Source organism: Nothobranchius furzeri, chromosome 10 (assembly GCF_043380555.1).
Source record: "Nothobranchius furzeri strain GRZ-AD chromosome 10, NfurGRZ-RIMD1, whole genome shotgun sequence".
Taxonomy (NCBI): Eukaryota; Metazoa; Chordata; class Actinopteri; order Cyprinodontiformes; family Nothobranchiidae; genus Nothobranchius; species Nothobranchius furzeri.
In genome coordinates, this window is record NC_091750.1 from 56,170,120 (window position 1) to 56,186,795 (window position 16,676).

Here is a 16,676-nt window from a genome sequence, read left to right on the forward strand (position 1 = left end):
TTATACTGCAATTTAAATGAAAACTAATAATGGGTGTTTCGACCACGCTAGTCACGTACTTTGAGATTTATTAGCTTGTAAATGTTTGTATTTAGCATGACTACAAACTAGAAATTGGCACGTCGCATATGTGACGTCACCACATAATCTCCTCTCCTCAAAGTAGCTGCTACTTACTAAATGACCAGATTTATGGTGGTTCTTTCCTCGGGAAGTTTGCTGAACTTACAGCCATTTTCCCTCAGTTTTCTCCGTGTCTGGTTCAATGACGTCACTTTCGTGAAGCGCATTTGTAGTCCTGGACTTATTTTCACACAAAACCAAAAATATCGTTCCCCCTGTTCGGAAATAAGCACGTTCTTGGTATCAAAATGCCTCTTTAAAATTCACGTACATCATATGTGAAATCCATGGCACAAAACAAGTGGAGTTAGAAAATAGCGTTTTTAGCCCCATTGACTTGCATTCACTTTTTCATTCTTCCAGGGACCCATGGTGCGGAAGTGACTTAGGCTCTCTATGGGGTACCAGGCGCTTTGATACAGGCTGTTAGGTCCCTGTATGACCGGTGTCAGAGCTTGGTCTGCATTGACGGCCGTAAGTCGAACTTGTTTCTGGTGAGAGTTGGACTCTGCCAAGGCTGCCCTTTGTCACCTGTTCATAACTTTTATGGACAGGATTTCCAGCAGCAGCCAAGGTGTTGAGGGGATCCGTTTTGGTGGTCTAAGAATCGAGATGATGTGGTCCTGTTGGCTTCATCAGAATGAGTGGTTTGCAGCCAAATTGAGGCGGCTGGGATGAGAATCAGCTACTCTAAACCCGAGACCATGTTCTTGAGTCGGAAAAGGGTAGAATGCCCACTCCAGGTCAGGGATGAGGTCCTGCTCCAAGTGGAGGAGTTTAAGTATCTCAGGGTCTTGTTCATGAGTGAAGGAAAGATGAAGCGTGAGAGTGATATGCAGATTGGTGCTGTGTCTGCAGTGATGTGGGCATTGTACTGGTCTGTCAGGGTGAAGAGAGAGCTGAGCCAGAAGGCAAAGTTCTCAATTTACCAGTCGATCTACGTTCCTAGCCTCACCTATGGTTACGAGATTTGGGTAGTGACTGAAAGAACGAGATCACGGATACAAGCGGCCGAAATGAATTTTCTCCGCAGAGTGGCTGGGCTCTCCCTTAGAGATATTGTGAGAAGCTTATCATCCAGAAGGGGCTGGGAGAAGACCTCCATGTTGAGAGGAGCCAGGTGAGGTGGCTAAGACATCTGGTCAGGATGCCTTCTGGATGCCTCCCTGGTGAGGTTTTCCAGGTGCATCCAAAAAGGAAGAGACCCAAGGGAAGACCCAGGTCACACTCAGGCTACTATGTCTCTCGGCTAGCCAGGGTGCGTCTTGGGATTCCGCTGGAGGAGCAGGACCAAGCTGGGGAGAGGGATGTCTGGGCCTCTCTGCTTAGGCTGCTGCCCATGCAACCCGATCTTTCGAACAGATAGAGTGGGCGACATTTTCTTATGGACAAGCAAGTCTCTTATATATATATATTTACCGTAATTTCCGGACTATAGAGTGCACCTCAATATAAGCCACACCAACAAAAAAAAAGGTTTTCTACACACACATGCTGTATGGCCATGACATAAGCTAATTAGACAGAAAGACGCTACACTGAGGTTTTTCGTTGTTGTTTTAATTCAACAAAATGAATTTTAAACACGGGTGAACGTGCCTGCAAGTTTAGAAAAGAAAACAGCACTGATAGCATTCATATTTTTGGATGGTTATAAAATAAAACAGAACTGACACATTATTACCGGTAATTTGCATGTTTAGAAGAAAAGAACAGCGCTGGCACAGCATTAATAAGCCCTGGGTGATTAGAAAAGAAAAACTGCACACAAAACATGCCTGGTTAGTAAATAAAACACACTTGCCTACCAGAAAAAGTAATTTGCTCTCATCTTCTTCTTGCGCACTAAAGCCATTAAAGTTCTCATCTTCAGTGTCAGAGTTGAACAGCCTCAGAAGAGCTTCGTCACATACCTTTTCTGTGGCGATGTCAGTGTCGCTGTCCGTGTTGCTGTCATCATCCCCGGGTGAAGCTGGCTTGAATGAGTTCTTCCCGCTGCCGTCTCCAGCGCCGAACCACGGATTCACTCATGCCAAGCTTACGTGCGGCAGCACTGTTTCCCTCCTTTACTGCCAGATCGATGGCCTTCAACTTAAATGTGGCATCATATGAACTCATACGTGTAGTTACCATGATGAGGGGGTATGGATTTGAAATAAATTCTTCGTCGTGCCGGCTGCTTGCATGTGCTAAATTAAAATGAGCACTTTCTTCGATTTCCACTTTTGACTTCCACCTGTTTCACTTTCTGCTAAAGCGCCCCCTGGCAGGTGTAGGAAAATCTTCAGTAAAGCCGCACGTCATTATAAGCCGCATGGTTCAAAGTGTGGGAAAAAAGTAGCGGCTTATAGTCCGGAAAATACGGTATATATATATGCGTTTACAGCACAACGTGGAAATAATAACTAATCGCAATGGTAGAGGAGCGGGTTTATGAATGAGATGCGTTACCTTCATCATGGAAGCAGGAAGAGGAACTGAAAGCTGCAATACATTTTTCTGTCTGTAGGTGATGCCCTCCGAGAAAAAACTCCAGATTTCTGCTTCAAACACACAAATAAATAAAAGCAGCCCCGCATTCCCACAGCCACACAGATGTATGAAATTCCAACCAAGTTCCTGGAAAACCTCCCATAGTCTTTGATTTACTTCAACTGTGTACACAATTAGAGTGCAGCTAAAGCAAGAGGGGGAATTTCTACGAGCTTTCAGTCCTTTCTGCAGCTGGCACTGGACAGACTGAGCACTTAGGAAAAGTTAAAACACAGCTGTCCACATCTGTCCAGTTGAAAAGTTTACTCTCATCCTTTGCCTTCTACTTGTGACTAAAGCCTTCCGATTCAGATGACGGGCACTTGTTCTGCTGCTTAGTTTTGTCTCGATACAAAGTACTCAGCATTCTTTTAGTTATGCCACCATCAGTTTATTTTGTGCTGCTTTCAGTGGGAATGCTGTTATAAGATCTAATTCAGTGAGTACAACACGTGGTCTCGTTTTTCATCATCCACTGGCTCACAGCAAATCTGTGTTTACTCAATCATAAGATGTTGAGAATTAAAGATTTTGAGCAAATTTAAATAGTCTTTTAATGGGCTTATTCTTCTTTAATATTCTCATCTTTAATATTAAATGTTCTGTGTAGCGGCAAAGCAGCTTAAAATGCAGATTTTTCTGTTGTAATAGAATATTTCTACTCAAAATATTCCTGTGATGTTTTACAAACTTGAGATGTATATGCATTTTCTTTTTTTATTTGGTGAGTTTGATTATTATGTCCTTCACAAGTCTATCATAAGTTTTGCCCTTGTTTCATGCTCCACAAAAAATAAAATAAAACTGTGCAAAGTTTACATAGAAACAAACGGTTCATTTGGAAATAACACACTGATTTTTAACTGCTTTTTTTGGAGATGAAGTGCTGGTTTTTGAAAGAAGTTGTTATTATCTTGACAGTAGATTTAGGTCTTTTGTGAATTAGACAAATTTTCAGTACTTTTATTTTTTTATTGACCCATTTTATTTGCAACTGGTTCTTTTATTGAAAAATGGAAGTCTAAACTTTGCTCCAACCATCACTTCTTCCACGGACCAGCCTCAATAAAAGGACAATAAGCACACAAATAAGTTTATGCTGTATCCCTAATTTAAAGTTATGTTTTATATGACTCGGCCTGGCTCATAAATCTTGAGTGCTCAACACAACCTTTCACCTCAGCCATTTCCACGTACCCAGACTGACCTCCTCTTGCTTCCCTACTCCACATTTTTAATTTCCCTGAAGAGACAAGACCATTCCCTATCCTCCCCCACCTCAGTTTCTCCTTTTTCGCCTCTCTGCTCTTCTTTTCTCAGCTGTTTACATTTCTCTTGCTCTTGCTTCTGGCGACTATCCCACCTTCTTTCATTTTTCAAGTCTGACTCTTTTTTCCATTGCCTTGTTTGTCATAGAAACACGACTTTACCAAGCCTTTCTGTTCGATCTGCTTCCTTTTGTGTATTTGTTGGCAGCAGAGTCTGTGTTTCTACATCTTTCCCCCCCTTTTTATTCTGCTGTCTCCCCATCTTACTTCTTCACCACCACACTTCATCTGTTTTTCTCAGCTGCACACCAACCGTTCCCTGCAGTAGCCGGGGAAAATTGTACTGGTGTTGAGTTTCACACAGTATGAAATATATTCAACCATGCAGGAAATATCTGGAGTGCTATGATCCAATTCATGCTTTCCTCCTCCATACAAATATGTGCATTTCTTTAACCCTCTCAGGCTCAAAAGAAGTTTTGATAAAAGGACGAACAATTAAGTCCTTCAGGGGTACTTCTGAGTTAAAAAATGCTCATGAAATACATATGTGGAGTAACCAGGTGGGTAGGTTTTAACTGTTGCAAATCTGCAACGCCTGCCTCCAGAGGATAAAAAAACAACAACATAATGACCCAAAGTTAAAAACATATTTTTATTTAATTTTCAAGCTAGAAACTATTTGACACTCAGGGACTCATGGGGGAGTCAGACTGCTGACTGGATTAGTACCACATTGTAAGGGGTCTGTCAGGGGAAACAGCGGCACCAGGAACAGCAGGACTCCCTTCAAATAGCAGAATAGCAGGACTAAACGATGAGATCAGTTCAGGACTAAACTGATAACTGGCAGTCCCTGACTGTTGCAGAAATAGTGGCACAAAGCCAGATCAACAATGACCTTCAGAACCTCAAACACAATGAGACAAACTGTTGTGTTCAAACAGCTCAACGCAGTGGCGTCCCCATTTTCATCAGGGGGTCAGTAGACATTTTGGGGTGGCACCCCTCTGGGAGAGTTCAGCCAGAATCTGTACATAGTATTGCTCTTTCATTCTTTTTCACTAAAAATCAATAAACCGATGCATCCAACAAATTTACCTCAAATTTGAGAAACACATTTAAAGGTGTGGAACCCTCGCTTAATCATGCAGTAATTGGTCATTGGTAGGAATGAATGCCTTGCAAGTCGTATTGGGGGGTGGGGGTGGGGGGTGAACAGCTCAGATGTCTTTGTTTCAGGAATTAACAGAATGCCACATCAGAAGAGAGCTTAACACGGCAGGATTTGATGTCTTATTTCCTGATATTGGACATCTTGCCTTGGATTGGATAACTGCAATGTGACTACCACTGACTCAGTTTGCTGTGTGACATGCCAGGGAAGAGGTGTTGTTTTAGCGTCAAAAAGCAGAGAATGCCAACCGTTAGCATTAGCAACTCCACTACAGACCTCCTTGAAGTTTGTGTTATTTGTGGAGACAGAATATCCATTTTGCAAAGCAAACTGAGTCAGTGGTAGAGTCACGTTACTGTTAGCCAGTCAAAGGTGAGATGTCTAAATATCAGGAAATAAGACCCTAAATCCTGTCGGCTACAGGTTCATCTGAGATTTTTTCCCCCAAGTACGACTTACTGATCATTCATTCCTACTAGAGACCGCTGAAAATGTATTAAAAATATGAGTGAAGGAGCTTTTTAATGTTTTATCTCCTGAAGAAATTCTCTCGTGTTGTGGGTGTGATAAATGGTTAACTTCCACTAGTCGATACATGCTCAGCTCTCACCTGGATGCTAATCCAACAACAGCCTTCCCCATCATGGTCAAGATGGTTGAGTCCAAAAAGGAAAATTTATAATGTGATGTAGATCCAAGGGCCTTTTTCTGACCCAATCATCTCCATGTTATTTTTTATAGGTGGCTAATGCAGGAAATAGAGGTAAAGGACTATTTTCAGATTGTTTATTAAAAAAAAAGTAAAACGTTTCTTAGTGAACTTGCTAAAAACATGAATAAATAAATAAATGAAATTCCTGAACAGTTAAAAATGTTCATTTTCATACCAACACCAAAGAAAAGTGAAGCTATCTGTGGGTCTTGTTTTCCTCTGAACTCCGGCTCCTCAGTCACTGGCGCCATCACCTGGTTGCTGAGCCACTCTGCATACTTCACTAAATCCCCCCACGACTGAACATCTGGGAAAATAAAGTCAGGACTTCATGATGACCCTCACTGCAATGGAAATGCACATGTAAAAGCTCTTCACATCAAACTTTTCCATCAAAGCGTTTAAATATTTTACAGTCAGACAAACCCAGAGCAGATGGCAGCCCGCCGATGAAGCCATCAGGGTCGTCTGCTGTGGAATGAACCGGATCCGAGATAAAATTTAAATGTTTACAACATCTAAATTACAATATCTGAACATAAAAGATGATTAATGTGGAATATCTAGGGCACATTAAAGCCTGTTTTTAAAACACACCCAAGGGATATAACTGCAGTATGCAAAGTCAATGGAAGAAATAAAGTCCCCCTATATAGTTGCAGGAATGGAAAGTAAATATCTGACATATTTAAACTGCCCTGGATGAGTATTACTGTATTTATAGCAAACAGGCTTCAGAGTGGCATTGTAAAAAAAAGCTTTAGGTCATCTTCACTGTAGACAACTGAAAATAACCTAATCCCATTGACTCATTAGTTATATTTTAGCATCTTATTCCCCTCTCACATCCGATACTTCATTTGCAGTTAAGATCCCTGGTAAGATTTTATCCAATTTAAATACAGCCCATTTTTATTGTTAGAACAGATTATGTGGTGTTTGCCAACAGATTAGCATTGGGGTTAATTTAATTTATTGATGTGCAGGCCTAGTTGCTAGGGAAACCTGTGCAGAGTGCACCCCACCTCTGACACTAATCCTCACGCCAACCCACAAAAACAGTGAGCACTGACTCACACTGTTGGATTATTTGCATGCCAACTGACCTGGGTCGCTTCGGTTCCAGGTTTCTATAACTGATCTTTGCAAGACAATCTGTTTAATCTAAGGAGGCTGGAGTTTTTTTTAATTATCTCTTCCCACAATTTTTCAGACACAAACAGCCAATGATTTCATTCTCTTTTTCAAGTAGAATAAAACGTGTCTTCACCCTCATCTTTCACACATAGTATTTCCTGGTTTTCATGCAAAAGAAACACGCCAAGACTCAAGGTGGTGACCCAGGTAGGGCTAGCCTATTTTAAGTTATGTCAGCTAAAGCTCTGGTTATTTTCTGGATGTGATCCAAGGAGTCGAGGACAGTTTCTGTACTCTGTACCATTTCTCTGCTTAAGTCAAAATTGAATCACTGCCTCTTTCTTTTTATTGGAGTACTGCTGTGGTAAAGTCAAAGTGATTGCCATAACTTGTAGTGCTCTCCGACGACCCTCCTCTGTGAGGAAAAACCCAGGGGTGGGGCCGACTCCGAGAGTCCGAGGCAGGCTGCAGCCAGCTGTGGACCAGATCGCGGACCAAAAACTGAGATCAGGTGAGATTGCAGAGGCGAGCGGCCCACAGTTATGACTCTTGGGTAGTTCCTTCAAGCACAAACACTCCTCTTCAGCATAATGAACAAAAAGACCACAGCAGGTGAGTTGTATACCTTAACTGCGGTTGAATTAGAATGAGGCGAGTAGAAGGGAGCTGAGAATGCTCACACAACACCCATGGATGTGATCGCCCTTGATTATGACAGAACAGAGTCTGCAGTTTGCAGAGTGTTCAGCAGGCATGGTACATAAAAAAACTGGTGTGATTTGGATTAACTTGGTTCATTATGTCAGGTCTGATTAGTAGATTAACTTCACACACACACACACACACACACACACACACACACACACACACACACACACACACACACACACACACACACACACACACACACACACACACACACACACACACACACACACACACACGAAACACAGAGTTCATAATACAGGAACAACTTAAAACAATGATCTGGTGGATAGAAGTAAAATATAACTGATTTCGACAGCAAAAAGTGTTTTGTTCCTTAACCTTCTCAGGCTCAAAATAAGTTTTGATAAAAGGACGAACAACTAAGTCCTTCAGGGGTTCTTCTGAGTTAAAAAATGCTCATGAAATACGTATGTGGAGTAACCAGGTAGGTAGGTTTTAACGTTGCAAATCTGCAACGCCTGCCTCCAGAGGGTTAAGGCTACAGCATTGAGGCAATCTAAACCTAACCACCAGACCACCAGAGATGCAACACTTCCTCTTCAGTCTATGTCTTAAAGAGTCAACACTTTTTATCTTACAGGGATAGACTATTTATTATGTCCCCATTTCTGAGTTTAAAAATGAAAGTTCTCATTTCAAGAACAATACGCTGCTGTCTGTAAACATTCGAAATGTGAAGAAGACCTCCATCCATTTTCTGTCAGTGTTTGGTTTTAGGAATTATGTGCCTAAAACAAGCAGTTTCAAAAAGTATTCAATTGTGATGTCACAAACAGGAAGATTAAAATAGAACCACCTCTCAAGTACTGGAGAGAGCTGCTGCTGGATGAGTTGAGCCTCAACTCAAGACCCTCCAGAATATCAAAGCTTCTCAGCTTATAGCAGCCTGAGCGTGAGACGGGCTGGGCATGGCCAACTCAAGCTTGTTTTTATCGACAATAGAACTATTGTTACTCAAGTTAAAATTCACAACATGTCTCCTTTAAACAAAAACTCATAGTTTTGTGGCTCTTGAGGACTTTTTTCTTTATGGCTTTGGCTCTCGTCAAAGATAGTTTGTAGCCACCTTGGGGCACCAGCCAGTTTTATTTACAGGTTGTAGCTGGAATTTAAACCTGCAACCTTCTCACTTCTCAGTGCTACCAACTGCACCGCCACGCAACCAACCATGAATGTAACAAACAAACAAACAAAATAAAAATCAAAGCAACAAACCAATATTTATTACTTCTATCATATTTTTATTCTCCTTCACCAAAATAATGTTATAAATACAGACATTCATCAGCCTTGTCATCATGGGTACCGATTAGCACACGTTTTAAAGCATGCACACATTAGTCCAGCAATAAAGAAACAAAGGGAACACTTATTCTTCAAAATAAAACATTTTACATTGTTCTGCTGCACTAACAGTCTTTTGAGATTGAGTCCAGCTCGATGACATATTTTGTGAAATGTCTGGACATTTTCATAATTTCTTTGGTGAGGAAAATGAATAGCATCTCCTGCAGAACAACAAATCTTTGTACGTGCTCAGAACTTGAACAATAGTGAATACTTTCCTATAATACCTCAGTTTTAAGGCCTTGGCTTAGAAAATATGTCTCCTCAATGCACAGAATACAAAGAAAACCAGAGTTTGAATATTAAATAACGTTCATGATAACACACACACACACACACACACACACACACACACACACACACACACACACACACACACACACACACACACACACACACACACACACACACAGGGAATAGGTGCTTTAAATGACCGACAAACTGATGCATTATTTAAATAAACAAAAACAGGTGAAAAATTAATTAAATTCCATTACATTAGGGGGAAAAAAATCAAATGTGATACTTTTGAGGAACACAAAGTTTACGGCCTCAGAATAAAGGCAAATCTCTTGGAAAAAAAATAGTAGAAAATATAAAGCTCCAGTGTCCTGATAGATTTTTAAAAGTCTCTTATGAAGGAAGATCTTTTACTGCAACACACATTTGTCTTTGTTGCTGTATTTTCTCCTCCTCATCTCTAAACCTCGCTCCAATCTCTCGTCCTCTTCCAGTGCACTAAAACACAACCAGAACACAGGGAAGAATTCAAGATAAGCTCTGCAGAAATCTTTTCTGTTTTTTTCAGCCATGCACTCACATTCTCTCTTTGGCATCGATGTCTCTGATGATCTCATCTCGCTGGTTGACCAATGACACCAGCTCCTGGAGGAGCAGCTGCTCCCTCTGCTGCTGAGCAGAAGACTTCTGCCAGTCTGCAAAAACACACTGTGGGTTTAAAGTCATACCATGCAACTTTTTCATGTTTTAAATATTTTCTTGAAACAGAATGTGCTAAAATGACCTTTTAAATGGTTAATGAAAAGTCACTCAGACCTCTACTGCCCCCATGTTGCACTTGCAACTTAGGGGGGCCGGTTCAGTCCCTGTTAGTTTTAGTAAAGTGGAGCTGACATGCCTGGTGCTGCAGTCTGCTTACAGCACGTTTCCTGCATGTTTTAGATCATGAACACAGCTGATTTGTTTGATTTAGTGATGAATCACGCTTGTAGAAACCAATGAAGAGCAGTAACGCTCGCACAAGAAATGAGTATTGAACATTTTCAAGGAGGTCCGTCTTGGTGCTTTCGTTTTATGAAACGCCGCCATCTTTCCATCCAGGCAAGGACTACGGTAAATGCTTGGGCTAATGTGTTTACTTGTACTGTTGTTCGGGCTTTTGCAAAAGCCGGCATCATTCACGAGGAGACGGACGGCAACGAGACAGACTCTGACTGTGACGAGAGAGAACCTGGCTTGTTTGACTGTACTCTAGACCAGTTGTTCTTATCAGATACAGAAGATGAGGACTTCAATGGATTTGATGATTAATTAATAGCACTCAAATAAAGCACAACCAAACTCATATTTGCTCCCGCTGCCTTTTTAAATAAAACACAATTCAAATCACACTATTTTCTTAGGCCTATTAATAACACTCATGATTTTGTTCATGTGGAAAGTTTGTGTGGTTAAATCCACCAACTACTGGTAAACACATTCTGAACTTCAACACAGCGCATCAGCGCATAAGAAGAGCACGAGCCGTCAGCGCACGCAATGAGGAAGTGCACGTGCGCTCTAAACCAGGTCTGAACCAGGACTAGACCAGTAAAGTGAAGCATGCTTTTGGCTGTTTATAATTTTCACAATGTCTGGTTTGCACTGATATGTTCCGAGTCCGCACAGATGTTTTACCGGTAGGCTTTATCGCGCCCGCGCCCTATAACCTGGTGTGCCTTTTGTATGTGTTAAATACCAAAAAGACACCCGTAACTGAAGCTGCTATGGTCGTGAAAATATGGTAATCTTTCTGGTATTCATTCAGTCTGGATAGTTCCAGTGCATCCTGGAATATGAGTGGTGCTCCAACTTTCTTCTTCTTTGTTTTTCCTTTCGATGAACAAGAATGTTAGAAGTTTGTCATGATAGCATTAGCAGTAGCGCAGAATAGCACTAGCAATAGCTCAGACAAGCGTTGTTCTGCTGTTAGCATTACCACCACCAACATTTATATATTGCCATCGTCGAAGTGATTTGGGACAAGCTAATTTAAGGTGGTGTGTCTAAGTTTACGACATGTTCAACCAGCTTTTGTCAGAACGAACCATTTCTCTGTAGCCATTACAACATTATTTAATTACATAGGAAAGCAGGCTGGAGGCAGCACAGGCCGCTTGGTAAATTACTTTAAACACCCCAAGCTGCCTAAAGACAAAAACAACAATGTAAATGTGGTTTTGAACTCTAGGACACTTTAAAAAGGAAAACAAAGTGGCATGACCGCATATTTATGACCTACTGACCTTCAATAGCCATTATGACCCGCAGTTCTCTGGTGAGAAGCTCAAATCTTCTCTCCAGATCCTGCTCCTCTTGTCTGTAGATCAAGAAAATAATCAGAAATATGGTAAACAAGCAGGATTCTTAATTGGAAAAGTCATTTTCAGTTTCCTCACAGTAGCTCCAAGTTGTCTTGTCGGCGTATCAGAGCGTTCTTTTTGTTCACCAAAGTGAACCACTCCTGAATCAGTCTCTCCTCTTCGTCACGGTCACTCCCTAAACGAAAATGGACGATCAGTAAAGCAAAACAGCATCATGCAGGGATAAGTGCAGTCAGATTCATTCACATACGAGTGAAACTGACCCGTCTCCATGAGGCTTCGCAGTCGTTTCTCCACCACAGCAGCTCTGCTGTCGATGTGCTTCTGCTCTGTTTCCAGTGCTGCCAGCTCACTCAACACATACTGGCTGGTGTCCTGCAGGCACTGACCACAAGCCCCACCACACACACACACACACACACACACACACACACACACACACACACACACGCACGCACGCACGCACGCACGCACACACGCACACACGCACACAAAATGCAAAAACACAAACACACAAGAATTTAAACGTGATAATGGCCAGCAGCCACAAGAAAAGGGAAAATGGGGTGGCCTAGTGAACTAGACCAAAGTCTTGCTTTGCAAAGTTTGACCAATCACAGCTCTCTATAGTGGTTTCAAATCGATAGAACGCTGTGATTGGTCCACAATGGTGAGGCAATCAATGGACATCAATTCTGAACTATTTGGACTTGGGCTTTATTAGAATCAAGAGCAGATAGATGCATTTAAGTCCTTTTTCACAGTGTACTGCCTCGTTTACTGATATCTGTTGTGGTGAGTATGTCATGTTGTTCATTGTCCAGTAGCATGCGGAGATCCTTTAAAAGACAACGGTAGAACCCGCCCCATGACTGAGAACCGTCAATGGAGCATTGCCAGACTAAACAAAATATTATTTAGTCTGGCAATGCTCCGTTGACGGAGCAAAGGGAAGGGAAGGTTTAGTCTGGCTTGCCAGGCTAGGTGAGGACAGCAAAGGGAAGAGTATTTGAAAGCAGAAAGTGGAGAAGAAACTAAAAAAAAATTAGAGGTCAGAAATTTGTAATAATAGCAACAGAGAAGTTAGACATTTACAAATTAAGTTTAGAAAAAAAAGAAGACCTACAGAGAAAGGAAAGAATACTTAACTGACCATTGTTTCTTGCTCTTGTTTAGGAGGCTCAGCTAAACTCTGCAACTCTGCAAATGCAGAAACATATAAAGGACCAATTCAAACATTAAAGGTGTGGGAAACTCGTTTTAAACAATACATTTACAATGGTCTCTGGTGGAAATTAATGCCTTGAAAGTCATACATGGGAGCAAAAATAAACCAGAAGCGCTTGGATCAGCACAGACAAGTCTGATGCAGCAGAGAGCAGAACAACATGACATGATTTGGAGTCTTATTTTCTGATATTTGGACGTCTCGCCTCGGATTGGATAACAGCGATGCGACTCTACCCCTGACTTGTAACTTGGATGTTTTATCTCCACAAATAACACAAACCTGGATGAGTTTTTCTGTGTGGTGGAGTTGCTAATGCTAATGGTTATATTTAACTAGTTGAGACGTTCTCTGCTGTTTCCTGGACGCTAAAACAACAACGGCCTTCCCCGTGGTGAGTCAAGACGGGTGAGTCCATGAATCTTGAGTGACAGTGTGAGGTTGATCTGTCAGGCTTTTCAGGAGATGGATGTTGAAGACTATTTTCAATATTCAGCCTGCATGAAAAACTCAGTGACTGATTATAATCAGAAATAATTATTAAAAAAAGGTTTTTAGAGTTCAACACCTTTAATCACTAAAAAGGAAAGAATAAAGGTAAAAATAAAGATTAAAATCAGTGACTCCATCTTCAGGCACCCACCTGTTGTTGAGTTTATCTTTGAATCTTCTGCCTGTATAAAGAAAATTTGACATTTCAGTAACTAGAGGAAAATTTCACATTACCTGCTTACTTCAACTTCACATAAAAAGACTGGATAAACCGTGAAGAGGTATAAGAATCAAAATCATGTTTTATTGCCAAGTAAGTGAGAGTCAGAAATTACTAGGTATTTTCTGGAATGGTGCAAACATGGCATGCATCAAAAAAAGATGGTGAACATAAAAAACAAAAGAAACGTGAGGTGACTAATGCAGATCAGTATGATGGTTATTTGGTCCTACAGCAGAGGGGAAGAAGACAATAAAGAAAACTAGATCACCTGTCCAGATTTTCCTGGTTTGGTGATCAATCTTGGGGGTGGCACTGGGATTATTGACTGATCTATAAACACAAAAATAGACACAAAGTGCAAACTAACAGAAAAATAGAGAGGATTAACGGGGGGGGGGGGGGGGGGGGGGGTTAGGTTTCTACCTTTAACAGCTCGTTTCGTCCTGGGCGGTGGAACGACCAGCGTGCTGCTCCCTCCTTCCTCCAGACTCATGCCTTCGTTCAGCCTGGCCATGCAGAAAGCTGCAGCATCGACGCTGGTGGGACCGGCGTGGGCCAGGCCATAGCTGGACTGACTGCTGTTGTGCTCTATCTGCAGCACACTCAGCTCCTGGTTGGTGAAGTGTGAGCGAATCTGGCTGAGGTAAGTCATAACTATGAGCCTGTCAGGGATTGGCAGAAGGACCATGTCGGACGGCTCCAAGAGACGAGAAATGCCCAGAGACTCAAACTCATCAAAAGCCTAGTTTCAGAAACAAGAAACAGTTCAACTGCAAGGATCAACAAATGTGCAAATACAAAATATCTCTTAAAAATGACCCTGGGAACCAACTTCAGTACTTTCAAAACTTTTTTGGAGGTTTTAGAGCAGAACATGTTCAAAAATAAGCAAAACTAGGTAAAATGTGCATAATTAAAAAGAAAAAAAAAAAACACTTAAATTGGGGTAATTTACCTTTAAAACCAAATTTGAAACTGCATCTGAATCGATTGGTAGCAATTATTGTAAAGTTTTAGCCACACTGGTGACAGCAGCCCAGCTAGCTTTAGCCTTAAAGAGCTAAATATAGATGTCTTCATCCTTACCTTCTTATTGTTGAGCCTGATATTATGAGAGTCCAACTGGTCAAAATCTCTGAGAAGGCAAAAACAGGAAAAACATAAAAGATGAAAAAATATGTCAAGAACATTATAAAAACTGAAAGAAATGCTACTAAAAACACAGATTTAACAGAGAGAAGGGGATTACATTTTGTCTGGATGGAAGTGGTGCAGTATGGCACAGAAAGCCAGGCCGTTTCTCCAGGACGTGTTGAAGTTTGTGACCTTTACGCCCTGGTACTTGTTGGTGATGCTCTGACACCACTCCAGGAGTGACTGGCTGGAGTTGACAAGGTCCTGACCAGAAAACAAATGTTAGCTTTGACGATAAATATCCCAGGACCTAATGTTCTGTGAGAGTTAGTCTTGATTACATCAGATGTGTCATCTGTTCCATCAGCCTCCTCTCTGAAAGTTGGCACAGGATCAGCAATCTTAACCTCAGAAGCTTCTTCCTCTGCTAACGTAGGAAGCCAAGAAGTCTTAATCTCAAAATGATGGGAGGAAACCATGGTGTCTTTTGTATGGGATGGTTGTTTGTTCTTTCCACCATCAGGGAGGTCTGAAGACTGCTGTTTGAATCTACGAGAGAACAAGACATGTGATGCGTAAGGACAGCAGATCTTCTAAAAGAAGGAACGAAGACCTACTCTCACCAGTGGCAGATATGAGACATGCAAATGTGAGGAGATGACCAGGGTGAGCAAGTGGATGAGAATAAATGACTTGCTGTTAGACTGAGGAAGACATTACTTGAAGGATTCAAGATTTGAGTTGAGGGTTTGCGGAAACTGCTCCCTGAAAGCAGGTCTATGATGTTTGTATTTTGCCCCAGAAAGAAACATCGTTTAAGAGCAGACCTTAACCAGTGATATATCTGCACCATATCCAACGCTAGCTTAAATCTGTAGAACAGGTTAGCTTAAAAACTCTAACATGGTTACAGAACTCTCACCCCCCCCCCCCCCCCCCCCCCAGTTGGCTATCATTCCTAGGCCATGCCCCCCCGGTATGAGAATGTGTATTGCCAGAGTAAACAAGAAAGCACCAGTAGCTGTTTTCTCAACACATTCTCACTTCCACCGTCTCGGAAACAAATGCTTCGTCAGTCACCTTCTGCATCAGACACCGACACCAAAAGTGCCCTTTGTTGTCACCGTTGTACGAAAAGGGGTTTTAATAACTGCCAATCCCAATGCGGCGTCAGAGTGACGCGACGGGCTCTCCGCTAGCGCTGTACCGAACACACACATTTTATCGCATCCAAACCTTAACCCTCTCACTATTTCTAACCTTCCCCTCATCTGGGCTACCAACCAACACATTCTCATTCCGAACGTGTGGGACAGAAACGCTTGGTCACGTTGAGGGGATGGTTAGAGGTAGCAAGAGGGTTAAGGTTCAGATGGGGTCAAATGTGCGTGTTCAGTAGAGCGCCAGCGAACATCCCATCTCATCACTCTGCATTGGGATTTGTAGTCGGAAAACCCCCTTTTTGTACAATGGTGATGAAAAAGGGCACTTTTGGCGTCAGAGTCTGATGCAGAAGGTGACTGAACAAGCATTTGTCTCCGACTCGTTGGGAGTGAGAAGGCGTTGGTTTTATAGGTCCTAACATCTTCCGTTGTCCACCACTTCAAATGGTGTTTGTCATTTTGGGACTCTGGTAGTTTGAACCTCCTACACCAGTGGTATTCTGTTGTAGGATCCCAGGGTTCAGTGAAACGGACAACCAGATGGTCCAATGGTTGCTTTGGGACCGAGCCGTGTTATTGGCTGAGGTTTTGAGACAAATGCAAAAGAACCAATTCATTATTATTTTCCGTATTTTTAAACTCCACAGCATATTTAGAACTATACTGTTATGAAGTTGTTAAGAGGCATGAAACAAAATGTTTAAAGCTAGCTTGTTTTGCTGATTTACCATTGTAGCTTTAATGTACACTGACATGAAATGTAAGCAAGTTCAAACATACCTCAGATCAGACAGGACAGCATGACTTT

General features: G+C 41.8%; 1 protein-coding gene across 18 annotated transcripts in view; it reads right to left on the reverse strand.

Moving 5' to 3' along the window:
* Positions 1 to 8,879: 8,879 nt before the first annotated feature.
* Positions 8,880 to 16,676, reverse strand: part of ehbp1l1b (EH domain binding protein 1-like 1b) — a 38,775-nt gene continuing 30,978 nt past the window's right edge. For 17 of the 18 annotated variants that reach the window (XM_070555803.1, XM_070555804.1, XM_070555816.1 and 14 more), the window contains 12 exons: positions 15,047 to 15,254; positions 14,821 to 14,969; positions 14,658 to 14,706; positions 13,995 to 14,313; positions 13,840 to 13,901; positions 13,500 to 13,530; positions 12,782 to 12,828; positions 11,892 to 12,012; positions 11,704 to 11,803; positions 11,551 to 11,624; positions 9,846 to 9,960; positions 8,880 to 9,763 (listed from right to left, as the gene is read on the reverse strand). In XM_070555803.1, the coding sequence (XP_070411904.1) occupies positions 9,676 to 9,763; positions 9,846 to 9,960; positions 11,551 to 11,624; positions 11,704 to 11,803; positions 11,892 to 12,012; positions 12,782 to 12,828; positions 13,500 to 13,530; positions 13,840 to 13,901; positions 13,995 to 14,313; positions 14,658 to 14,706; positions 14,821 to 14,969; positions 15,047 to 15,254 (1,363 nt within the window). In that variant the 3' untranslated portion in view covers positions 8,880 to 9,675. The remainder of the gene's footprint in view (positions 9,764 to 9,845; positions 9,961 to 11,550; positions 11,625 to 11,703; positions 11,804 to 11,891; positions 12,013 to 12,781; positions 12,829 to 13,499; positions 13,531 to 13,839; positions 13,902 to 13,994; positions 14,314 to 14,657; positions 14,707 to 14,820; positions 14,970 to 15,046; positions 15,255 to 16,676) is intronic. The other variant, XM_070555805.1, reaches the window with a different exon arrangement.